Source organism: Durio zibethinus, chromosome 24, assembly GCF_047325235.1.
Source record: "Durio zibethinus cultivar Kanyao isolate XHJ-2024 chromosome 24, ASM4732523v1, whole genome shotgun sequence".
Lineage (NCBI taxonomy): Eukaryota > Viridiplantae > Streptophyta > Magnoliopsida > Malvales > Malvaceae > Durio > Durio zibethinus.
In genome coordinates, this window is record NC_143185.1 from 6,561,941 (window position 1) to 6,588,812 (window position 26,872).

General features: G+C 34.8%; 2 protein-coding genes across 5 annotated transcripts in view; one reads left to right on the top strand and one right to left on the bottom strand.

The window, feature by feature from the left end:
* LOC111316794 (uncharacterized) overlaps positions 1-19,138 on the top strand; it is a 39,776-nt gene extending 20,638 nt beyond the window's left edge. The window contains exons 10-17 of the mRNA XM_089753538.1: positions 2,483-2,569; positions 11,259-11,370; positions 12,398-12,697; positions 15,421-16,687; positions 16,866-17,218; positions 18,199-18,488; positions 18,661-18,733; positions 18,853-19,138. Of these exons, the coding sequence (XP_089609664.1) occupies positions 2,483-2,569; positions 11,259-11,370; positions 12,398-12,673 (475 nt within the window). The 3' untranslated portion in view covers positions 12,674-12,697; positions 15,421-16,687; positions 16,866-17,218; ... (1 more) ...; positions 18,661-18,733; positions 18,853-19,138. The remainder of the gene's footprint in view (positions 1-2,482; positions 2,570-11,258; positions 11,371-12,397; positions 12,698-15,420; positions 16,688-16,865; positions 17,219-18,198; positions 18,489-18,660; positions 18,734-18,852) is intronic.
* LOC149511888 (F-box protein MAX2 homolog A-like) lies at positions 18,990-25,086 on the bottom strand. 4 transcript variants are annotated; one of them, XM_089753537.1, is made up of 3 exons: positions 23,461-23,880; positions 23,236-23,293; positions 18,990-21,785 (listed from the first exon to the last, which is right to left on the bottom strand). In XM_089753537.1, exon 3 carries the CDS (start codon positions 21,363-21,365, stop codon positions 19,248-19,250), a length of 2,118 nt encoding a protein of 705 aa, XP_089609663.1. In that variant the 5' UTR covers positions 21,366-21,785; positions 23,236-23,293; positions 23,461-23,880; the 3' UTR covers positions 18,990-19,247. The 4 variants fall into 4 exon arrangements, with proteins under 4 accessions (XP_089609663.1, XP_089609661.1, XP_089609662.1 ...); XM_089753535.1 differs by lacking the exon at positions 23,461-23,880 and adding an exon at positions 23,912-25,086 and having other exon boundaries at positions 18,990-23,293; XM_089753536.1 differs by lacking the exon at positions 23,461-23,880 and adding an exon at positions 24,705-25,027 and having other exon boundaries at positions 18,990-23,293.
* Positions 25,087-26,872: the final 1,786 nt, after the last annotated feature.

Consider the following 26,872-nt stretch of genomic DNA (forward strand, 5'->3'; position numbering starts at 1 on the left):
GAAGATTGGCAATGCTAGGATGTGTGTTGGACGTTATCTTTTTAGAGATGAAGAAGCTAAGAGACAATCATGGAAGAGTGCTTGTTCGGTTTCATCTTCTAGTAAGAGTAAAGAAAATACAATCATGTTATAGCACTATCATTTAGGACATCCAAATTTGTTGTACCTCAAAAAATTGTTCCTTGATTTATTCAATAAAGGTTCTGAGTTTTATCAATGTGAAATTTGTTAGTTTCCCAAACACACTTGCAATTCATATCCAAGTCAACCGTATAAATGAACTCATCATTTTTCTATGATCCATAGTGATGTTTGGGGACCATTGAGGATTAACAATATTACAGGCTCTAGATGGTTTGTTACCTTCATTGATGATCACACTAGAGTTACATGGCTGTTCCTCATGAAAGACAAGTCAGAGGTTAGTTCAATATTTCAAAATTTCAACAAGATAGTGCAAACTCAATTTCAAGCAAAAATTCAGGTGCTCAGAACATATAATGGGCGAGAATACTATCACTCAGTTCTTGGATCTTACTTGTTAGATCAAGGAATTATTCATCAAAGCTCATGTACTGAAACTCCTCAACAAAACGGAGTTGCTGAGCTGAAGAATAGACACCTGATGAAAGTTGCAAGATCTATTATGCTAGCCTCTCATGTCCCGAAACATTTTTGGGAAGAGGCAATCCTGATGGCAGCCTTTCTTATCAATAGGATGCCTTCTTGAGTACTAAAATTCCAAACCCCTTGTTAAACACTTCTCAAAACCTACCCTCATGTCCAAATCATTTCCTCCATGCCAGTCAAAGTATTCGGATGTACTACCTTTGTTCATACACACCAACAACAACGCAATAAACTAGACTCCAGATCACTTAGGTGTATATTTTTTTGGCTATTCATCTAACCAAAAAAGCTACAGAAGTTATTCACCAACTACTGGAAAGTTTTACACTTCTACGGATGTCACCTTCTTTGAGAATCAGCCATTCAATCCCAAAGCCGATATTTAGGGGGAGAGTTTTAGGGAATATCAACTTGGGAGATTGAGCTATCATCTGATCCTTCCTCTACTTGTCTGCCAATTCAAATTGGGATAGTTTTGATATTTTCTTGTCATGGAAGTAGCTCGATCAAGAAATGGTATTTTTGTTTCACAACGGAAATATGTACTTGATCTTCTAAAAAAGACAGGGATGCTCGAGTGCAAACCAATGGATACTTCGATGGACCTAAATGTCAAGATGGGAACTGGAGATGGAAGTCCTCTTGCATACCAAAATAGATACTACTGAGTTGTGGGAAAATTAATTTATTTGGCGCACATTAGACTTGACATTGGCTTCTTTGTAAGTATGGTGAGTAGATTTATGAACAATCCTACAAAGACACACATGGTGACAGTATATCGGATCCTTCAATACTTGAAAAAAAATCAGGGCAAAGGGTTGCACTTTAGAAAAACACTAAATAGAGATGTGGAGATTTTCTCATATGCAGATCAAGCTGGTTTTGTGACAGACTGAAGGTCAACTAGAGGGTATTGTAGATATGTGTGGGGCAACTTGGTCACTTGGAGGAGCAAGAAACAAGTAGTGGTAGCTCAAAGTAATTCTGAAGTTGAATTTAGGGCTATGTCTCACAGAATTTGTGAAGGAATTTGGCTAGAGAATACTACAAGAACTGAAGAAGTCAGCTGGAAATTCAATGAAACTGTTTTGTGATAATAAAGCAGCCATTAACATTGCCAAGAATCCTGTTCATCATGATCGAACGAAACATATAGAGATTGATTGCCACTTCATCAAAGAGAAGATTGAAGAAGGCGTAGTCAAACTGGTCTACACTCCAACAGAACATCAGACATCCTCACCAAGGCTTTTCATTGTGGCAATTTTGAGAATTTGAAGTCCAAGTTGGGTATGATTGATATCTACCACCCAACTTGAGGGGAGTGTGGAAAACCGATTCCTAATCAGATTTGATTAGGTATCATTCATTTAGTATTTTGGTTGTTTCCTAAATAAAAGGGATTTGGTTCATTGATCAACTTCTTACTTGGTAGTTTCCATTTATTGTTAGAGGATTTTTAGGTGATTTGTTATTATCTTTAGGATACCATGGGACTTGCTAAATTTGATGTTTTAGCTATATATATACTCTTGTACTCTAGAAAGTTTCTTAAGAAGTCATAAATAAAATTCTCTTGAATTTCTTCAATAGATTATGGTGCTCTGTGTATAGGCATTTGTTCATGTATCTGGTAGTGTTCTCTTGCTTCTCAAGCTGGTGATGTTCTGAATTGGAATGTCTGCTTTTAGTTTAATATACTAACCTTGACTTAATGAAAATAATGTACTTGCTTTTATTAGTCTAATGTCCATTCCCTTTTCCCGTGTCTGTAAACTAACTTGAGAATGAAGTACCAAATTGTGCACTAATTGTTACTGTTATCTTTGAACTGTAATTCTGGCTACAGATCAGATGGTGCATCGACATCAGAAACTCGTAGAATAAGAAGAAGAAGCATTAGCATGACTCCAGAGATCAGTGATGATATTGTAAGGTTGATTTTTTTCTTGTTAAGAGTTATGGCATGCTTTTATTTGATGCTTGGCTAGTCTATCTTTCTTTTCCTTATCCTTTTTCCCTAGCAATTTGGTTTTTGTTATGGTATGGTTCAATACAAAAATGACTCTTGTACTTTATACTTTTTTGTCACATTAGTACTTAAAAAATTAGAATCCTTTCCAGTACCTGAACTTGATTTCTGTTACACACTTTATCTTAAAAGTCAAACTCCGTTAGAAAAAAAATGATGTGTTTAGAGGCTGCCAGCTGTCATTAAAATTTCATGTCATTAATTAAGTAAATTGAAATAAGAAATTATGGGTAATTTTTTTAGGGTTATAATTTTGGGCTTTATTCTCTCTATTTTCTTCTACTGTCTTGTTTTTTTCACTCTTTCTTCCTCCCTCTTCGCTTCTTCAAATGGCAAAGAGTAGATCCCCTTCCCTCATCAATCTTTTATTAGCAACTGGGATTGACCTTTAAAGTCTTGGGTTGAAGTTCAATTTCAGTCCAAAAACACTTGTAAAAAAGAAACCATGTCTCTTTCATTTGTCCTACTTGGCTTGGATGATGTAAGGTACAAAGACCTTTCAGCTATTGAAAACAAATTATCATGAAATATACATAAATGATTTTTTGCTTTTGTCATCTACACTTTGAAAGGGAGGAGGAATGGGGATTAAGGAAACTTTTGCCTTGTATTGTTCTCTGAAATTATAGAGCCAGGTCTTCTTTGCTAAGCACTTCCAAAATCAAGTAGGGTCAATTCATCATAAAGGCTTAAGAAAACAACACCCAAAGTCAAATCATTAGTTGTTAAAAACGGAAACATAATTTCACAAACCAAGGCACATGCATGTTGAACTAGCATTTTGATTTTTGTCAGTGTAAACAATAATTTAAAGAAGCAAAAAGTGAAAAAGAGTGAAGAATTAAGATAGTAGAAGGAAATAGGGAGAATAAAACCTGAAATTACAACCCTAAAAAAATTACCCCACATAATTTTCTATTTCAATTTACTTAATGATGTGGAATTTTAATGACAGCCGGCATCCTTTAATTATTCATCTTAGACGTGTCATATTTTTTTAATGGAGTTTAGTTTTGGGGTAAAGTTTGTGACCAAAATCTAGTTTGGATATTGGATCGAGAATTTTAATTTTTAGATACCAGTGCCAATGTTAACAGAAAGTATAAAGTATAGGGGTCAATTTTTGTATTTAACTCTTCTAGTAATTTAAGATTACTTATTTCTATTTCAAGGTGCCTTCCCAGTTTTTTTTCGAGTGTAGAAATCCAAGACTTCTAGTTCCTCTTCTCTTTTGTATTTTTTTGACTACTGAAATATTTTGCATGTTTCCAAATTATATGATATATCAACCATGTTAGTGCTTGATTACATAGGCAATGTGCTAAGAATAGGGATCAACAGATTGAAAAAAGTTTCTGTATAGCAACATTATTGCTTTTTGGTGATAATTATAGGTGGGACCAAGAATATCTATAGCTTGCTTAAATGTGCTAGTATGTTGACGATTTTAAATGAACCTTATCTGAAGTGCATAAATTTATATCAGAACTCAGGATACTTGCTGTAAGTATTTGTGCATATATTAGATTATTACGGTCAGGGGCGAAGCCAGAAATTTTGCTTGGGGGGGGGGGGGGTGGTTCTATATAGACATGATTAATGTGATCATATAAAAGTTAAAATAGCATATGAGACAGAATTTTGACTTATATAAGTCTAATAAAAGAAATTTAAAGGGTTGTAAAGATTAATGAGTGAGAAATCTGACTTATAAACTTTACAATTTATAGAGTAAAATGGTGACTACCCTAGGAAACTAAATTACACAAAATTAGGAGGAAATCTCTTAGGATCAACCAGAAATTAATGGCCAGATTTTAGCAACTAAATAAGGGAAGAAACAAAACTATTCTACAGCTGCACACTCTGTACAATCTCAGAAAATCAGGGAATTAATTGCTTGATTTGAGTCAACCAATTCTTCTAGGATTGATGGTGTAGGATCTTTGTAAACAGCACACTTAAACTAGATAGAGGCTCATTTAGAACTTAAAGTTCAGGTTCAAACAATAAAAATAGAAAGAATAAGACTTGACAACTTTGTTCATATACTAACATAAGCAATCAGAAAATTAGGAGTGGGGAAACAAAGGGAAATTAGGTGAACTATGAAAACTGAAATCAAGGAAGACAACAACTTCAGAAAACACACTTAGGATTAGGGAATCACTCCCTAGGAATGCATTACACATTCAACACTCAATTAATTTCTCTCTGCATAATTCTACCAAAAACACAAAAATCTCCCAAATATATAGGCGATCAAGGTTTAGGCAGGCCTGCTATAGACAATATCAGAAGAAAACCAGCATCTTCGTAATGTCCTAGATGGATAGGCCCTTTATTTAAGTGGCAGCAAGCATCTTAATGATAATCAACCAACATTCTCCCAAAGTGGTAGGGTTTTTACTTAGGTGGTAGCATGTCAATGCCAAGTTCAACTTTAGAATCTTGCCATGTCATAATATTTGCATTGTTGTCCTTGCCCCTGCTCCTATGGACTTTACCAGATTCCCATCTTAAATCATCTCTCTCCGACTTGAGAGAACTCGACTCTGATGAATTAAAAGAGTGGTATCTCTCATAGTGGTCATGATTGAGTTGCCGAAATTCCCCACTAGAAATCCAAGTGCAATCTGATAATAGTGCTATCCACAATGTCTTCAATCTCATCAGGAACATCAGAAGCTGGTGGTCAGTGAGTAGCAGTAGTTTCACCATTAGAGACATCAATATGTCCAGGATAAAGAGTAAGATCCTCAATGTTGAGAATGTTACTAATACCCATGCTGCCCATAAGGTCTAGAACATAGGTATTAGAGTTGATCATCAAAACTTTGTAGAGACTACATTCCTTTCTAGCAACTTCTTATACATGTTGGCTTGGAATTGTTCTGGCCTCACATGAGCCATATCTGATCACCAACCTCAGATTCAGTATGCCTGCGATGTAAATCTGTTTGAATCTTGTAGGAGGCATTGCTGGTGGGTATTTTCTTGTGTACATCAGCATGAATTTGCTGAATATGTTCTGCAAAATCCATACCTTCAGCATTAGGATGAGCTAAAAGAGGTAAGGGAATCAAATCGATTGGTTTCATTGGCTGCAAACCTAGCACAATCTCAAATGGACTGTGCCCTTTTCTTTTTACTGGGCTGTTGTACTCAAATTCTGCCATAGGTAAGATCAAATCCCAAGTAGTAAGCTTTTCTTTGACCAATTACCAAAGAGACTCTGATTGACAAACTTCAGTTAGTCCATCTGTTTATGGATAAAAGGTGGTAGAAAATTTTAGCTTTTTGTTCACCAAATGCCACAAAGTTTGGCAAAAATAACATGTAAACTTCACATCCTTCTCTGAGACAATAGTTGTAGGCTGCCTATGGAGTGTCACTACCTCTTTGAAGAATATTTTAGCCACATGGACAGCATTTGCAATTTTTAGAACAAGGGAAGAAATGTGCCCTTTTAAAAAATTTGTGAACCACCACTAGAGTAGTTTCATGGCCTTAAATGGTCTTTGGCAAACCTAGGACAAAATCCATACTTAGATCTTGCCAAGGTTCATGTGGAACAGTTCCCTTTGCTAATTGGCACGTTCTACATTGAGAGACTAATTTAGCAACATCATGCATGAGGATTGGCCAATAAAATCTCTCCACCACCATTGCAGTGGTCTTTTCTTGTCCAAAATGACCTTGTCCATGTAATTCCCATATAATCCATGAATATAGGTCAAACAAAGTCGACTCCACATAAATAGGTAGCCATCTCATAGGAAGAAATTAGCACATTCCTTCTATTGACCAGCGAGCAAATTAGCATATATAATGCTGAAATCTCGACATCTAGGTACTCGTCTTTTAAGACCTTGAACCCTACAACTTGGATGGACATGATAGTAAGCACATAAACCACCCTGCTTAGAGCATCGACAGCTTTGTTCTCAATTTGAGCCTTATGTTTAAGGACAAACACATACGCTTGAAGAAACTGCACTCATTTGCCATACCTTGAATTCAACTTTTTCTGTCCATTGATATACTTAAAAGCTTCATGGTCAAAGTAGATTACAAATTCTTTAATAACGAGATAATGATGCCAATAATGTAGAGTTTGCTCTTCTGCATAGAAATCTTAGTCATAGGTAATCGTAGAACAAGTGCCTTTTTCAAGCATTTCTTCACTTCCTTAAAGGCTTTTGATGCTGCCTTTGTCCATGAAAACTGCCCTTTCTTCATACAATCAGTAACTGGAGACATACTGGTTCTGAAATTGTGAATAAACCTACGACAGAAAGTAGCTAATCCATGGAAACTCCTCACTTCTTGTAATGTTGGAGGGGGTCACCAATTTACAATAGCACTAAGCATTTTTGGATAAAAGCTTCCACACCCTTAGAAGAAACAATGAAACCCAAAAATACTATACTAGAACTCATAAAAGAACACTTTTTCATGTTGATGTAAAGCTTCTCTTAGTGGAGAATGCTCATCACTTGTTGAAGATGGGAAATGTGTTATTAGTCTTGCTATATAATGCAGTATATCATCGACATATAAAACTAGAAATGTTCCAATGAAAGGCTGGACTACCCACGTCATCATCCGCATGAAAGTGCTAGGTTCATTGCAAAGATCAAAAGGTATGACTAACCATTCAGCATATCATCAAACCATGGAATTGAGAAAAGGTATTTGATGGTAATCTTGTTAATGGCTTGGCTGTCCACACACATTCACCAAGTCTCATTTAGCTGTCGATAAAGTTGGTGTTGAGCATCCAACTTAAAACCAATCAGCAATAAGTGAAGGGCCTAACCTGAATATAAAACTACAGAATATTAGAAATTTATTAGATATGGGATAACCCACTTTAACACCAACTACTAAAAGATTCTCATCACACCTTAGCAAGATTCAAATCTGGCTTAAGGGTGAATTAGAAGAGAGCTTCTTAGATAGCCTTTATATAGCTTGGAATATGCTTTCCAAGTGGCTCTAGACATGGAAGAATATCTACGAGCTCCACTTTGAAGAAAGTTGCTTATCAATTCAAGGATGCAGCCACTAAGAAGAATAAAGGTAGTAAAACCTTCAAGACATTAAGTGTGGAGGTAAAGCGCACATGGCTTTCCAGTGCACAACTAAATCTAATTTGCTCATTGGGAGTCAACAAGGAAAGGTCCAAATGAAGATGAAACTAGAAGGAAATCAAGAGGAGGCAGAATTTTAAGCTGAAGACCTAATGGATTCTGATGTAGACAACTCTCTCCAAATGGTGGTTAGGTGCAAACTAGCTGCTCCAAAATCAAAAAAAGAATATTGGAGAAGAACTACCATTTTCAAACTTTTAACTGATGGTGGCAGTTGTATGAATATGGTTTCATCATCTACGGTTGAGAGGTTAAAGCTGCCTACAAAACCACCCTCGAGACCATATTATGTTGCTAGGATTGACAACACTACCATCCCAATAAGAAATCATTGTCTAGTATCTATTTCTTCCAGTTCCTAGGAGGATTCTATTTGGTGTGATGTATTCCCGATGAATGTTGCATATTATTGCGTCATCCTTGGTTTTATGATCATGATGTCTATCTTGTAAGAAGGAAAATACCTACCATTTCTTATATAATGATGTCAACCTCACTTTGCACCCTAAAAGCCTATGTTAGCATTTTAATTAGCAAAGGAAAGGAAAGGAAAATAGAGTTTTTAAAAAGAAAGGAAATGATACTCCATTCCCTTGTTTGAATAGCTAAAATGAGTAAGGGAAAGGAAAGGAATGGATTGATCACAAACTTTATTAGGTTAAGCTGTGGAAAAGAAAGGAAAGGATATATTATATTACATTGCTCCAATTATATCCCTTTTAAATAAAATATTTTATTTAAAATGTGAATAATCTTGAGATTAATTATTTTAAATAATTTTTGAAAGTTAATAAAATTTGTTGGAAGATTTTTCTGATGTGGTACCAGCTGATTTGGCTGATAAATTGTCCCTTCTCCGTAATATTAAACGTGCAATTAACCTAGTCTTAGATGCACAACTACACAATCTACCAAGTTATAAAATGAGCCCTATAAAGCATGAAAAGCTTAAACGTCAAGTTGATGAATTGCAATCAAAGGGTTTTATTAGAGTCTTTGAGTCCATATTCAGTACCAATTGTCAAGCATCTAACCTAAAACCAATTGGCAATAAATAAAGGGGCCTAACCTGAATATAAGACTATGAGATATTAGAAATTTATTAGATGTAGGATAACTCACTTTAACAGGCCCAACCTGAATATAAGACTATAGGATATTGAAAATTTATTAGATGTGGGATAACCCACTTTAATAGGCCTTAGGCGAAGATAAAAGAAGCCTTCTACGTGGCAAATTAGGAAAGGGCAACGAAAAGAAAGTCCTGGCTTTGATACCATTGTTAAGCATCTAATCTAAAATCAATTGGTAGTAAGTAGAGGAGCCCAACTTGAATATAAGATTATAGGATTTTGAAAATTTATTAGATGTAGGATAACCCACTTTAATAAGCCTCATCACGTGTAGGCGAAGATGAAAGAATTGCCTAGCATGTATTTCTTTCGTAATTTAGCTTTTATCTCTTGCCGAGTTCCAATAGGTGCTTGTCAAAACCTCCTTATGTCACTTTCAACACCATTCCACCAAACTTTTGCAAGTCCTTTAAGCTTCATTCTTGCAAATTGAACTCGTCTCTCATCTGATATTTCATACCAATCATAATACTCCATAATACACAGCCTATCAGCAAATTTGACAGGATCAAATCTGCCATCAAAGTCTGGTATCTCCACTCTCACCTTCTTGGTGATATCACCAGCAGAATCTAGAGGCTCATGGTAGTCTCTTCCATAGAATTCTCTAGTCCACTCCAACAAAGATCCATGAGGAAAAAGTAGTATTTTACCTTTTTCTTAGTTGAACAAGGCTGTTCTTAATTGAATTTTCAATAGCTTGAGGGGGCTGCAAGACCCTCTCGGCCTTCCCTAGATTCACCCCTGATTGTGGTTCTAGCATGTAACCTAGTAGTCCAGCATATTTCCAGTTCATAGCTGTGTGAACTTCAGATCTCTTGGATAAATATCTCACAGCCAAAAAAGGGAGGGGGAGGGTACAAAAAATGTGGATATACAATTCTTTTTTGGAGGGGAGTACAACTTTCCTTGTCTCTGCTTTGTGTGAAAGCAACTGTGTGAGATGGCTCAGCGATAACTCTTAAAATATAAGCTATCCTCCCTGTGCCGCTTCTTTTTTTTTTTTTCCCTCAAAAATGAAGAAAAATGAAATAAAATGTATCCATTTGATTAAATAAAAAATCTGTAGTTTGATGGCTGATCTACTTTTGGTTTTAAACCAGTTTATTGGGAACAGATATGCTTTGCCCACTACTGCATTGGCTCCGGTTTATAATACAAGCAAAAGTAACAGCATGAATAAGGCACGGGTTACCCTTTTACTGGTCCAAATAGCTGTTACCCAAGTTACTCAGTTTCTGTTTATACAAGGTCCGCTAAATGTTAAATCTAGTGTCACCAATCTTGTTTGATGGACTTTTTTAAGTTGCATAATCTTTTCACTTTCTCCAGCTAGGATTGTTGTTTAGTCTCTGGCATATTGACTTACTAGTTCAATTTGCATAATCTTTACTTTCTCTGGCTGGCAGTTTTATGTACCATGCTTTAAATTGTGGCAGTTAAACAAGTTGTTCTCCAGCTTTCTCCTTCAAAATATTCAATAAATTTGATGCCATGAACTTGGACTTATTTTTTTTTGTGCTTTCCTATTTGCTCTCTCATCATATACCTTGGAACCTTAGCGTCCGTTTAGTTTTAGAAACTGTCTTCTATTTTCTATTCCATCTTACATTCAAAATATGATCAATAAAATGGCGTGAATAACTAAATTTGGAAAATTGTAATAATGGTTTCCCAATGTTGGAAAACAATTTATTGTATATTTCCTTTTTTATTTCCGAATTTGTTTATTACCCTTATTTGATTTAAAAATGGAGATGGAAAAGGGAAAACAATTTCTAAACAGTCTCTCTTTCCTGTTTTTTCTCCTTTATTCTCTTTCTTTGTATGAAATAATTATGGTGATTACATAAACAAATTTCTTTTCTTTGAACCCTATGTAATGGATGGAAAAAGATCTAGTTCATTTTTTCTTTTAAAAAAATTATTCTAGGTAATAGCTTTTGGAATTAATAATCGTCATTATCCTCCCAACTTGTGTCTTACTATAAGGGTTGCATATGAAGTTGGCTTCTTGCTTTGTACATGTTAATTTGAGATATTGAATTGAACAATTAATGCTTAAAATGAAGTTGTCTAGCTGTTCATCTTAGTAGTCTTTCAGGTTCCAGTTGACTGATATATTTGGATCACGCATATGAAGTGATGCCTATATTCATTCGTTTGTCCTTTGGGGTTATTTTAACATGTTTAGATATTGATGTGTATTTTCTGCCATTTTCTGGACTTTTTATTTGTGGGGCATACATTCAGTTATATAGTGATTTAACATGGATTATGTCTGAATTTTTGCATGGCTGTCAGAGCCATGAATGAAACATTGAAGCAAAATTGTCTTTTGCAAGATCGGGGTGAAGATAGGTCTTTTGCTTATTCTTCAAATGATAGGAATCAGAGTCCAGATCTTCAGAAAAATGTATGTTTTTCTTTTCTTTTTAATTTTTAACTATATGTTGTTAGGATGTTCTGCACTTTAGCAAGTCTTTTGTTCTAGCCCCTTGTAGGCAAACATGTCTTTCCCTTGTTGCTTCTATGCAGATCTATTCATTTGGCATAACTGCCAATCATTTCAGGAGATATTGGTAAATGGGCACAATATGAGTGTCAACTGATAATCGCAAGTTTGATTTTGTTTTAAATAAATATCCTTTATTTTATATTTTTGGGATGGTTTTATCTGCTGTTTCATAGCATCTGTCCCCTATTTTTCTTATATGATTGTTGTGGGTTTTGGAATTACATTGTAACTACTTATTAAAAAAAAAATGAAATTGGTTATATTAGCCGAGACCTTTAATAAGTTTGGGAGTCATAAGTCATAGGAAAGCTTTCAGATTGGTGCAATTATCCTCGCTAGTATTAATATTAGAAAATTCCTTCGAACCTAAGTAATATTAGCTTAAAATTAAGAGAGCAAGAAAATGTGCTTTTTATCCCTTTCTGTTAGAATCACATTTTGATGATTGTTATTCTGATGACCCATCTGATTTATGTTTGTTTCTTATCTTCTTAATGTTTATAAAGTTAGGAGATCAATTTATGGAACTTTTTCCTCTTGCACACGTTTTTTTTTCCTTCTTTGTGGATGCACTGTGTTTATAAACCTAGTCATACACCGTGTTTTGTTGCCATATTATTTCCCTTTTTTTCTTCTCTTAGATAATTTCACTGCCATTTGCAATGTGTAAATATTTCAAAAAATGTGATTGCAATAGAAACTAACATTAGTTGCAAAATTAATCTATACATATTATTGCAAATTGGCATCAAAAGGTTACACTTATCTTTTGTTCTTATATTCTTCATTGATTTTTTAGTTCCCCAAAATCTTTGGTTAGTGGCTTGGCCTTGAAATGAAAAACTAGGGCCTGCATTCCTCTTGAGAGGGTTTAGGTAGCTAATGAAATTAATATATCATTAAAGCTTTCTGTTCGTTCTTTTAGGTATCAAATTTCCGTCTTGATGGCCACAATAAAATTGCCGGTGGGAGGTCTGCATTGTATAACCTTTCCAAGGAAAAAATATATTCTCAAAAACCAATATCACTGCCATCATCTCCACATGACTATAGGAGCCAAACTTTAGAGAGAAGTGGAGTTTCAGGCTATGTAGCAAACGATGAAATGGTTGCTACATGGAACAAAATTCTTGAATCTCCAATGTTCAACAATAACCCTTTATTACCTTATCCTGATGGAATATTGATTTCTCTGAATTAACCGTTGCAACTAGTGTTGGAATAGGTAAGCAGTCTTTCAATTTTCTATAGTATCATTGCCATGAAACTTCTCTGGGCTTTTTTCATATAGATTCTATCTTTTTCATAGTTCTAAACACCTTCCCCCCCTCCTTTTTTTTTTTTGGGGGGGGGGGGGGGGGAGGGGGTGGTGGTGGTATGTAACAAAAGGCTAATACACTCTGTCCTAGGATGCCATTTTAAAATGCAGCAGATGCATCTAGGGTAACTTAAATAATGCCAAGTTAAGATTTCTTTAGTTGAACTTCTGAAATGAGTAGTAACTTTGATTTGATGTGTAAAAAAAATTAAATTTAGAAGATAAAGAGTAGGACCAATTTCGCAAAAGTTGAGTTCACAAATAAATTTACAAAGACTGGGTAATAAAATTGGATCATATGAAGCATTAGAAAAACCACTAAAATGATGTGTTTAATCATGTTTCCCACTAATAGGTTTTAAATGGTGTTATCTCATATTTATGAAGTTTACATTTTCTTTTGGGCCTTATATTTATGTAGGGCCTAGGAATTCAAATAAAGGTTTAATAGCGGAATAACGATCGTAAAATTACGGTAGCCTCATCCTCCGTCACCGTTATTAGATAAAAAGCGGTTGAGAAATTCATTCACAGCAAAAACGGAGAGTAACGATCGTAAAATAATGGCGTAACAGGCAATAGTGGCAATAACGGATCATTATTGTCGTTATTCTATTTTTTTACTCACGAATCTAATAGTTCAAGAAAAAAAAAATTTTAAATCTACAGAATAAAACAATAAACCTACAAAAGTAAAAGTAAAAGCCAAAGCAAAAAATAAAGCTCACAATCTTAAATCTTTATCATCAAAATAAATTTAAATTAAAATCAAGACCAAATAAGGTAAGAAAAGAAAGTTAAATTACTTTTTTTTTTGTAAAATTTTTGTAAAATGATCTGTTGTGAGAGTTTGAAAGACGAATGAGGTATCCGTAAATACTAGGCAAGTCAGCAAGTGATAATGATAAATGGATGCCAGAGAAAATGAGAGATGAAAAAAAAAAAAGAGATAAGAAGAAAATTCTGGAAAGCCAAGGAAAACAGCACGAAGAAGAAGATGAACAGAAGAGAGTATTAGCGTTTGTAGAAGGATCTGTCGTTTGCTAGAAAAAATTAAATAAATTTGAGATATTAGGCACGTGGGGAGAGATTGGAAGGGGTGGAGAGGGATTGTGTGTGGTAAGAGGTCGAGGGGAAGGTGGAAAGGGATTGGATGGGGGTGGGGAGGGATTGGTTGTGGTGGGGTGTTTGGAGGTGGGATTGAATTTTTTTATTTAATTTTGTAATTAATTTTTGAAAATTTTTTAGATAAAATTTAATTAGTGGTTTTGAAAATTTATAATTTAAAAAAGAGATTAATAATTTAATATAATATATAGAGATTTTAAATGAAAAATTTTGATAAATTTTTTTGTATAAGTTAGATGAAAAATAATTAAAATTAAATATTATATTTTGATTTTGTTATATATTAATTTATAATTTTGTATCTGAATTTTAATATTATTTTTGTTGTTTTGATATTTATATTATTGCCAATTCTTTTGATATTAGATTAATTCTTTTTATTTTTGTGTAATTATTTAAGATTGTGTTTATTATATAATTATTAAAAGTTGCTTGTGATAAAAAAAATTTATATCAATTAGTGTATCAAAAAATTAAGTTACTTAATAAATTTAACATTTTATGATATATTACTCTTATTAAGATTAAAAACTAAAAAAATAAAAAATATAGGTTTGAAAATTTTATTAAAATATAAGTTTGAAAACTTTTAATTTTTGAAATTTTTTTAGATAAAATCTAATTAGAGGGATTGAAGATTTATAATTAAAAAAAATTAAAAGATTAATAATTTAATATAATATACATAGATAATATACCATTCACCATAAATTTATCATCCTCAAATATATTCTTCACCTCAAATGTATCAAGAACAAAGGCCTCAGGAATGAAGATGGAGTCAACTTGGCTCTCAAAGTAAAGATAGAGAATCTGATCCTCCTCGTCATTCTACCATGTGATAAAATTTAAAATATATATCTATAATTGTAGTTGATGGAATTTGAAATTATTATATTTTTAAGTTTGTAATTTTATTAAATTAAATGCTTGGTATTTAACGTATTATGTTTTGTTAATATTTGATTTGTCTAGAATTAATATTGAATATGAACTTGGCCAAGACAAATTTTATGGATAAACCAAATATGAATGCTTTTTATAATCTAAATAAAATTGTGAATAATTTTTTTAGAAAATAAAAAACATAGAGTGTCATAAACTATTTTTAAAATCATTGAATAAGAGTTTTTATAATTATAATTATAATTATTACATTTTATAATAAATTGTGCGAAAAAAAAAAATCACGCCCATGATGGTCGTAGTGACCGCAATTATCTCTGTTATATCCGAAAATGCGACAAATATTAATGTGATCGCGATCGCTATTTAAATCTCTGGGTTTGACAACCAGGACAACATTGGCAAGGTGTGTAAGCATCAGAAATCCTTATATGGCCTCAAACAATCTCCTTGCTCCTAGTTTGATTGTTTGACTAAGACTGTTAAAAAGAATGGGTTCTTACAATGCCAATCCAACTATACTATATTTGTCAAACATTCACCAAATAGCAAGATTGCTATTATGATTGTTTATGTTGACGGTATTGTCCTCACAGGCGATTATGAAAAGGAAATAGTTGGATTGAAGACTTTTCTAGCTAAAGAGTTTGAAATAAAGGACTTGGGACAGTTTCGATTTTTTTTTGGCATGGAAGTAGCTCGATCAAGAAACGGTATTTTTGTTTCACAACGAAAATATGTACTTGATCTTCTGAAAGAGACAAGGATGCTTGGGTGTAAACCAATGGATACTTTAATGGACCTAAATGCCAAGATGGGAATCGGAGATGGAAGTCCTCTTGCAGACCAAAACAAATACCAGAGACTTGTGGGAAAATTAATTTATTTAGCGCACACTAGACCTGGCATTGGCTTCTCTATAAGTTTGGTAAGTAGATTTATGAACAATCTTACAAACACACATAGTATCAATATATCGGATCCTTCAATGCTTGAAAAAAAATTCAAGCAAAGGGTTGCACTTTAGAAAAACAGTTAATAGAGATGTCGAGATTTTCTCATATGTAGATTGGGTTGGTTTTGTGACAGACTGAAAGTCAACTACAGGGTATTATACATATGTGTGGGGCAGCTTGGTCACTTGGAGGAGCAAGAAACAAGCAGTGGTAGCTCGAAGTAGTGTTGAAGTTGAATTTAGGGCTATGTCTCACAGGATTTGTGAAGGAATTTGGCTTGAGAGAATGCTACAGGAATTGAAGAAGTCAGTCGGGAATTCAATGAAATTGTTTTGTGATAATAAAACAGCTATTAACATTGCCAAAATCCCTGTTTATCATGATCGAACGAAACATATAGAGATTGATTGCCACTTTATCAAGAGAATATTGAAATAGGCATAGTCAAATTGGTCTACACTCCAACAAGACATCAGACAGTCGGCATCCTCCCCAAGGCTCTTCATTGTGGTAATTTTGAGAATTTGAAGTTTAAGTTGGGTATGATTGATATCTATCACCCAACTTGAGGGAGAGTATGAAAAATCGATTCCTAACTAGATTTGATTAGGTGTCATTCATTTAGTATTTTGATTGTTTCTTAAATAGAAGGGATTTGGTTTATTAATCAAATTCCTACTTGATTGTTTTGTGCTTAATTATATATCGAAAGTTCATCACTCTAGATTTCACAGAGTAGGAATTTTTTTTTTTTCAAAATCTTGTTGTGTGTTTATTGTCCTGGGTTTTTAGGAGAAGTTTTCCGTAGTGTATGGAATGGAACAGATGTTGCAAACAAGGTGTTTTTGGAGCAGGATCTTATTGCAGAAATTATGGAAGACTTCTGCAATGCGATATTTATTCTTAGGTATCTTTCTGTTGATGTATTTAAAGTTTTTTATATTTTTCCTGTCTAAATATCTTTCTGACATAATAATACTCTTTTCAAAATTTTGTGCTTCTATGTGTGTGTACTTTCAGCCGCCTTTGACATCCCAGTGGTACTTTCCTACCATTTCTAAAATTGTACTTTTTGGTTTGTCTAGGATCACATCATCCAGTAACCGAACCAGAAATAGGACAACATGAGAATGAAGTAAAATAAATAAAATAAACACTGGCAGTGTGCCTCTAAGAAGTTGCTCATATGTACATTTTCCCTGTAGCACCATAAGAAACATCGGCAAGTTTGCTTTGTTTCATCGTTTAGTTAGTGAACCAAGGAGTGCTGGTTTTTTGCTGTAATCTTGTTTTTGGGTGCATGCACAAAACCACCACGGTTGTCAGTGATTACTGAATACATGGAGATGGGATCATTGTACATTTTAATCCATTTGAATGGTCAGAAAAAGAGACTGAACTGGCGGAGGAAACTGACAATGATGTGTGATATCTGCAGGTGTGTTAGTCCTGTACGTCACTTACAAAGCATTCATCTTTCTCTGCCTTCATATTTAAAAGGAACATAGTGCAATGTAGTATATTATATTTTGAGAAATTAATATTTACTCCTAGAGTCCATCAGTAGGTACTTTAGGAAGGAATAAGTACAACTGGTTTATTTTCTGTATCAATTTCCGCCTTTCCTCAAGTTTTACATACCCTATTATTTCTTTTCTTGCTCTTTTTTGTTTTTTGTATTTTTTTGGAAAACATGTGGGACACTTTAACATATAACATTTGAGTACTAACGCTTGTTCAGTCTGTTACATAAGAATTTATTTTTAATTTCCTCCTTTGAACTTGTATAATTAAGCTTACCGGAAAAGGAACTTCTAGAATTGTAGGTGTTTGAGTTTTTAGTGTGAGTACTTGATAATTATTATTATTATTTTCATTATTTTTCTTCTTAGTAGGAGTAGATGAATGTTACACTTGTAAGTTAAACTTTTCATGCTTAATGTTTGCAAGTTTCTAAATACAGGTGCATATATTTGTATTATGTGATCTGGTATTATAAAGTTTCCTTGTTTATCGTAGTTTCTGTTGAAATATAATATTTCTGTTTGTATCTACAAAGCCATTATTGCTTAGTTTCAATGTGAAACTCATAACCTTTCAGTATTTGTATGTCTGTATTAGACAAGCTTATCGGCCTCTGTGGTAAAGATTCTTGTCTGGAATTTTGAATGAACCAGAGGAAATGTTACCTTTTTTTGGCAAATAATTTGTTCTTAAGAAAAACCTTTAGTTCAACTGGTGAAGTTAGAAACTCTATCTGTATCTGTATCATGTTCAAGGTTAACACCCAATTAATTTTGAAAATTCATTTTACCATATTTATTTCAATTTATTTGGCAGATGTGTATCCTACATGAGTGACGTTTTAAGGAAAATAAAACTGTCATGCTGACTTGATTTTCCTCTTGCTTATAATAGGGGCTTGATTTGTATGCACCGGATGAAAATAGTTCATCGTGAGTTAAAAAGTACAAATTGCCTTGTGAATAAGCACTGAACTGTGAAGGTATGTGATTTTTGGGCTCTCTAAAATAATGACCAGCCGCCCCATGCGAGAGTCTGCATCTGCGGGAACACCCTGATGGATGGCTCCCGAATTCATTCGCAATGAACCTTTCACCGAAAAATGTGATATTTTTAGCTTTGGGTTGATAATGTGGGAGCTCTGTACTCTAACTAGACCATGGGAAGGTGTGCCACCAGCAATGGTATGCAGTATGCTGTGACTAAAAGTCTTTGTCAAATCACTTGTTTGTCTTTATTTTTTATGCTTTATTTATTTATTTATTTATTATTATTATTATTTTAACTCATAAAACAATCCACTTTTTGATATTCCTATTCTTAAAGATTTATGGGCCTTTTCTACGTTGCGTTCAGGTAGTTTATGCTGTTGCAAATGAAGGATCACGGTTGGAGTTTCCTGAAGGTCCCATAGGCAGGCTAATTTCAGGTCTACCATACAAAATTTTCCTACATTTTTCAGGATGATTTTTACTTCCTGATTCATGGTAATAATATACGGATCACATTTGAGGTAATTTAATATATCATGATGTTTGTTGGCTACAGACAATTGGGCAGAACCGGAAGAGCGGCCAAGTTGTGAGGAGGAACTTGCTTGCTCACTTGCTCGATTGCGAGTACTCTCTCTGCCGATACGTTCTGTTTGTATAGAAAACCTGGGAGAGATGTAAACACTATAGTAATTTTTCCAATCATTTTAAAAATTTTTATTGAATGTCCAAATGTGAAAAGCCTCTTTTTTTTTTGTTCAATCACATTAGGCCTTGCTTCTGGTCCGTGACGGACAAAAATGAAAAGCCTTTGTACTAGTAAAACATTTTCTCCTACAGCACTCGTTTGAAAAAAGAAAAACTCGTACATGCGCCAATTTATGGGAAAAACGTAAGGAAAAAAAAAAAAACTAGCATAATCCGGGCTAGGTTTCTCATCATTAGGTTATTTCAATCAAGGATGGGTCGACCATTCAGGGCATCTTCAAAGCGACTACATGAGCCAGCTCTCATTTCCGTACTCATATCATTCTCTGGTGCAGGATAGTAGTCTTCTCTCAGCTGTACATCTCTAAGGTTGGGGATTCTAGGAAGGAACATCATGAAGTGTTCATGAGCCGTCCCGTGGATAAATAGCTTCCTAAGCTCAAGACATTCTGCGAGCAATCCAGCTGCAGGTAGAGAAAGACTCCTCTGGTTGACATCCCTGTCTTGTGGAGGCCAATAATCCAGTTCACGTAGCCTCAATTTCCCAATGCCATTGAGGTAAAATCTTTCCCACAAACTTAAGTCCATTTGGCCTGACGGTGCTGTGAGTGCATAGCCTATGGTTTCACCGCAATCTAATTGCATCTTTGAAAGCAGAGGGTAGAGTGCAAGACAGCTCAATCCGAATGCACGTTCAGATGGCTTTTGGCGTCCCCTGCAATCCCCTTCCACTCTTATTCTAATCTCTTCCAAATTGGGACAGTCATCAAGACCTACCGTTGCCAATGGATTGAGAAGCTCACCAACACCAATCCAAAGAGAAAGGTATTGCAACTTGTCCCATTTCTTGAACCAAAATGCATCGACGGCATTCCTTTCCATAACGTTATTATCACACAAGTCAATGGAGTACTTGCATTTCTTCCTGCTTATGTCTTGATCATACTCACATCCAGGAAAGTTGGATAAACCGGATAGTTCCTCCACTTGATGATTGTTCCCAAAACTATGACCAACCTGCTCTGAATTCCCAGTCCCTTCCAATCCATCCCAGACACAATCAATATGCAGCCATTTAATCCGATCACATATTGGCTCGACAGCTCTCAATGATGCTGCAGCATTAAGATTCTTACAAGAAGAAATCTTGACTTCAACCAAAGTATTTCTCAGCAAGCAAACCATAGTCCTGAGTCCCTTCTCCGTAATCCTTTTACAACCTTGAACCTCAAACCTAGATAGCTTACAACAGCCTCTGCCAATTGCAATCAATCCCATATCCGTAAAATCCCCAGAATTCTTAATAGACAACTCTTCCAGCCCCGAACACATGGCAATCCCATCAAGTCGAGACTCAATCGCCAGACAAATCCCATGAAACTGCCCCAACTTAAGCACCCTCAAATCCTTGCATTTAGAATTCAACAATTCCAAAGCCAACGCAGTATCCCTCACGTTCCTACAGACATCAAGCACCAGCTGTTGGAGCAACGGCAACCCAGAGAAAAACTCCAGCAGCGTCCCTGTGGTAATCATAGCATCCTCAGAAGTAAATCCTTCATTGTCAGGATCACCTCTAACATCAGCGAATGGGGACGTATCAGCCAAATGCAAAAGCGTCAATTTAGGACAATTATTGGCCACAGCTAACAAAGCCTCGTCTCCCACGGACCCAATACACCTAGGATCAAAGTTACAAGCCACCAAAAAGCTCTTCAAGTTAGGACAAGGCTCGGTGATTCCCTTAATATCCTCTGACTTAAACCCTTCAGCAAACGATGTCGTTAGCAAATTCAAGTGGACTAACGAGGCTGATACCTTGGGGAAAGCTTGAAGAACCGGTGGGAGATCTTCAGTCCAGTAATAAAAACTGGACAAATCAAGCGAACTCAGATTCTCGCACTGCTCAAACAAACAACAAAAATCTTCTCCGGTTGGCCACTGGGCGAGCCGTTGATGCCACCTCACCAGCTTCACACGCTTCAACCCAGGCCATTGTTGAACCAACATCTCAATCGTCGACGGTGATCTAGCGTACACCGTCAAGGACTTCACCGCAGGGAACACCACGCGGAGGCGGTGGGCCAAAATCTGAGGATCAGACAACGGAGAAGAGGAGAACAGCAAGTGACCCCAGGGGGAGAGCAAGGAGAGGTCCAAGTCAGTGACGGATCTGAAACAGGTCGGGATCATGAAAAGGTCCCTTGCGTTACCACGGAGCGTGAGGGAGACGCGCGTGGCCCTTTCTAGAAGCATAAACTTACGGCTGACGAGTGAAAGGGAATTCCGGGTTCGGGTGTCGGAAATCGAAGAAAAGATGTTGGATAAAATAACGTCGGGGATATCGTTAATGGTGGCCATTTGGTTTTGGTGTTGTTAGCCAAAAAGAAGAGTGTTTGGTTTGGTTTTTGCTTCTTTTGATTTAGTGGGTGGGTGGGTTGGTGTCTGGTAGCTTCATTTCGATTAAGGATTGAATTTGAGAGATCTAAGATCTTTTAGAAGATAATTGATCTGAGGAGTGAAGAGGAAAGAGGCATTGGCATTGGGATAACGCAACAGTAAGCAAATGAGAGTAATGGAGGGATTTGTCGCGAAATGGGAAGACCACGTGAGTAAGTCTTTTCACCATTCTTTCTTTCTTTTATTTCCTTCAACAATATCTACTAACCTTCTTAAAAAAACACGACAATATCGACTAAACCACGTGCTTGTGGAACCCATACCAATGATTTACCCCGATTTACCCCCCTTTCTCTCTTTTGTCCTCTTATCGAATGCGATCTTAAAAAAAAAAAAAAGCTTCATTTTGTTTTCTTTTTCATCATTCATTTTTTAACGAAATACAAAAAAAGTAAATAAAAAAGTACTGAAACTATCTATATCTAGAGCTGATAAAAAAATTTATACTAAACGAGTTTTGTCTCGTTCCAATTCAATAGGGGTAGGATCGAAAATAAAAAGAAATAAAAACCAATGTTAGCTTAGTTCGTGTTTAAGATGTTACGTCTTGGTATGCTTTGGAAACTATTTTTTCTGTATATTTTTCTTGATTCTGTTGCTACTGCGAGTTTTATACAATCTATTAGATCATATAGATATCTCTTCAACACAAGTCGTTGAAAGAATCTCACAAACTAACCAAAGCACGAAAGCCATGATCTTTTAAAAAATGGATTTATATTCAAAGAATGCATAACCACATGGTTTTGTGATTATCCCACAAGATGAAAAAGAGTCAAGGAATGTAAAAAAAACTTTTTCTTTTCATGCAAAAGTAAAGTGGACGAAAGCAAAGGAAAAAGAAATATACTCTATGAGATCAAACAACGTATGAAAATTAGTTGATTTTCTCGAAAAAAGTAAATCAATTGGGAACAAATAAATTTTTAAGATTAAGTGTAAATCATATGAAATAATTGAAAGATACAAGACACATTTGGTAGCTAACGGGTACATTCATTGGGCTTTTGCATGTGGAAGATTTGCGTAAATGGCTTACGTGGTAAATTATCATATTATTTACTTAGTTTAATTGATATTTTGTAATTTAATCTTTTTTATTTTATTTTAGGTACACCTTTGCATATCTTAGAGATTTTTTAGATTTACTAAATTTGCAGAATATCTTATTAATTAGGAAATCCTATGATTTCTTCTCTTAATGTCTCCGATCTTAGAATCTAGGGTTTCTTTCTTGTGCTTTAATATATTAAGGCCTTATAATTGTAATAGATGGTAATTTTTGGTGGAATAAAAAATATTAGAATTTTATTCTTACATAATTCTTCAATTTTTATCTAAACAATTGCATTGTTTAGTGGCGAATTACCCTAATTCTTATCACTTTTCCTTTTTTCTTTTCTAAAAGTGTGGTGAATCAATTTTGTGTTCTTTTGGTTGTGACGTGTCAACTTATCAACTAAGAGGATTTAGGTTTCACTTTTTTATTTTGTTTTTTTTTATTGTATAAACCTAAAATTTATTAGAGCTAGGTTGTGTGTGTGTGCAGGTTTGAGGAGTAAGGCATAAAACATAAGAGTTAATTATTTTCCGCAAATTTGAACATGACCAACAAGAAAGTATTATCTTTAGAACAAACGCAAATATTAGGAATCCAATGAATGCAATAGAAGATGATGGAGCAACTTGTTCATTTGACTCAAGCCATTGAAAGAATGAAAGTGCAGCAACCCACAAGGTAGGGAGAGTTTTAAGCACAAAGAGGGGTTACCTATGATCATGTAGAAGAAGATGACAAGTTCAGAGTAGATGGTGTGGCAGAAGAACACCTGCGATAAAGAAGGCAACAATGGGATTTAGGCAGCAACATTAAGATAAAAATCCTTTCATTTAAGGGAACCATTTTGCTCGAGGAATACTTGGAGTGGGTGTAGTGTGTGAAAAAGGTGTTTGAGTGCTAGGACTATTTCGAGGTGAAAAAGTGTAAACTTGCTACCCTTGAATTTACGAATTGTGCTAATTTATGGGGGGAGAATGTGAAAAGCTAATGAAGGAGTGATGGCAAAGATGAGATCTGCAATTTGAGGGATATGAAATGGTTGATGCAAAAACTTTGTTCCTAAATATTATCGGCAAGAGTTGTACATCATGCTAAAAAGTTTTTGATAGGTGGTATGTGTGTTAAAGATTATGTCAAGGAATTTGAGATGATGATGATGATGATGATGATGAGGTGTGAGTTGTGTGAACCTTAAGAGTAAACCATAGCATGGTTCCTAAAGGGATTGAATTCAGCAATTGCACGGAAAGTGGAGTTGTAGCCTTTCGTATTTTTAGAGAATTTCATTAAATTGGCTGTAAAGGTGGAAAAGTAGCTTAAACGAGGCATAAACAAATCCAATAGCTCTCGGCAGTTTAAGAACAAAGGGGAAATTCAACTTACATACCCCTACGAATTGTTTCATATAGGGACGTGAGGCAAATGAAGAAAGGAGGTTCTAGTAAGCCACTGATAGACTTAGTCAAAGGTAAGGAAAAGGTGGGAGATCCTAATCCTCCAAAGCGTGCTCGAGACACTAAATGCTTTAAGTGTCTTGGCCTTGGGTATATTGTAGCTAAATGTTCAAACAAGAGTGTGATGACTATTTGCGAATCATCAAAGGAGATAGAAAGTGAATATGAAGCAAATTTTGAAGAGGAGAAAGATGAGAACTTGGAAAAAGATTTGGTGGAATACAAAAATGAATGGAAATTGCTAGTAATCTGGCAAGCTCTGAACTTACAAGCCAAAGTGAATGATGAGTGGTGGAAGAACATTTTCCATACTAGGTGCACCATTAATCGGAAGGTTTATGGAGTGATCATTAGATGGAGGGAGATATAGTAATGTCGCGTCCACTACCTTGGTGAAAAAATAAAATTTGGCTACAACAAAACATCCTTATCTATATATGCTACAGTGGTTGAATGATAATGGGGGAGTGCGGGTTACAAAACAGGTTTTGGTGCCATTCTCTATTAGGAAATTGTACAAGGATGAGGTATTGTGCTATATGGTTCCTATGAATGCAAGTTACTTACTATTAGGAAGACTGTGGCAATATGATAAGAGGGTTGCACATGATGGTTTCGGAAACACCTATTCTTTCACTAAGGATGGGAAAACACCGTGTTAGCACCTCTTAGCTCCCAACAAGTGTAAAAAGATCAGGTTTTGATTAAGAAGGGAAAAAAGAGAACCTTTTATGAATAAAGGGCATGTGGAACGAGCTTTGTTCAATTCTAGCCCATCATGTTGTTGATAGTGAAAGAGGTAATATGAGGGGAAAATTGCCTTATACCACCACAAATCGAGGCAATTTTGAAGGAATTTACAGATGTCTTTTAGAAAAGTTACTTTAAGGGTTGCCACCAATTAGGAGGATCGAGCACCATATTTATCTTGTTTTAGAGGCTAGTTTGGCAAATAAGCAGGCCTATCGGAGCAATCCATAAGAAGCTAAAGGGTTACAGCGACAAGTAAATGAACTGTTTGGAAAGGGGTTATGAGAAAGATTTGATGAACCATGCTCAGTGCAAACTTTGGTAGTACCAAAGAGAGATAGGATTATGTAGATATGTGTGGATAGCTGGGCCATCAAGAAAATTACGTAAAGTATTATTATTCCATTCCTTAATTAGATGACATGCTTGATAAAATGCATGGTTCAAAAGTGTTTTTCAAGGTAAACTTGAAGAGTAGGTACCATTAGATTTGAATGAAAGAGGGAGTGGAAAACTACATTTAAGACAAAGCATGAGTTGTGTGGGTGGCTAATTATGCCATTTAGGTTATCAAACGTGCCAAGTACATTCATGCAAAGTTTATTGGCAAATTTGTAGTTGTTTATTTTGATGATATTTTGTTCTATAGCCAAAGCCTAAAAGAGCAAATGGGACACTTTGAGAGGTTTTTAAAGTGTTATGGCAAAAGAAGCTATATGGCAATACGAAGAAGTGCGAATTCCGCCAAGATCGAATAATATTTCTTGGTTGTATAGTTTCGCAGCATGGCGTTGAAGTTGATGAAGAAAAGCTAAAGGCAATTAAAGATTGGGCTATTATAACCAATGTATCAGAGATAAGGAGTTTTCATGGGTTGGCATCTTTTTGTAAGTGATTTGTGAACAATTTCAACACCATATTAGCTCCTTTGACTGAATTGAAAGAAGGGGATTGAATTTCGTTGGAATGAAGCTGCCCAACGAAGTTTTGAGCAAATCAAGGAGAAATTGTGATTTGCTCTTATCCTAGCTCTTTTTAACTTTTCAAAGACTTTTGAAGTGGAATGTGATGCGTCAGGAGTGGGAATTGGGGTTGTACTCATTCAAGATTCAAAAATTTATTCTATATATAACTATATATAAATTTATCCTATATTCTATATATATTCTATATTCTATATATATAATAGATAATAGAATAGGATAATAGAATAAATAAATAGAATAGAATAAAAAAAAGAATTTCGAATTTAAAGGTTTTTTTTAAATTTCTAATACATATTAGATATTAGTTAGATATTAGAATTCCTTTTATTTAGAAAAATACGAAATGAAGTGAAAACAAAAAAGTTTTACTTATTTTGGATTTGTATAGTATTCTATTATACTATATAGTAATAGTATAAATATCTATGTAATAGTATAAATATTTATTTATACTATTACTATACAAATTAGTACTATATGATGTCTTACTCCATTACTTTAAAGGAACAAAACAAAAGAACAATAGCCTGACAAATAGTTCGGTTCGATTCGGGTGCCGTTTAGGCAAGAGTTGATTGCTTATTTCAATGAGAAGCTTAGTAAAGATAGCCTGAATTGTTCTATATATGATAAGGAGTTTTATGCACTAATTTGAGCTTTGAAGACATGGTAACACTACTTGTTGTTGAAAGAGTTTGTATTCATATCGACCATGAATCTGTGAAGCACTTGAAGGGGCAAAGTAAGATGAACCGTCTACATGCCAAATGGGTGGAGTTCTTGGAGACATTCCCTTACATCATCAAATACAATAAAGTTAATTCCAATGTGGTGGCAGATGCACTTTCACGGAGATATGCCTTGATTTCTTTGTTGAATGCTAAGTTGATGGGATTTGAATTGATTAAAAGTTAGTAACATGATGCCTAAGTTTCATAAAAGGCCACCTAATTTATACCCAAATCCCATTTGGATCACTAAACTATAATTTATCCCATCCAAGTCATTAAAGTTTGTTAAGTATACCAAAATTGATCACCTTAAAAAATTCCACCAAAATTTTGACAGAAAAATGATATGGCTGCCACGTCATTAATCACATCATCTACTACATCAACTAATTAAACCCATATAATTTTATAAAAGGTTATTAAGATT

Coding starts and splice junctions, on each gene's coding strand:
- LOC149511888 (XM_089753535.1), bottom strand. CDS start 21,365: ATGGCCACCATTAACGATATCCCCGACGTTATTTTATCCAACATCTTT.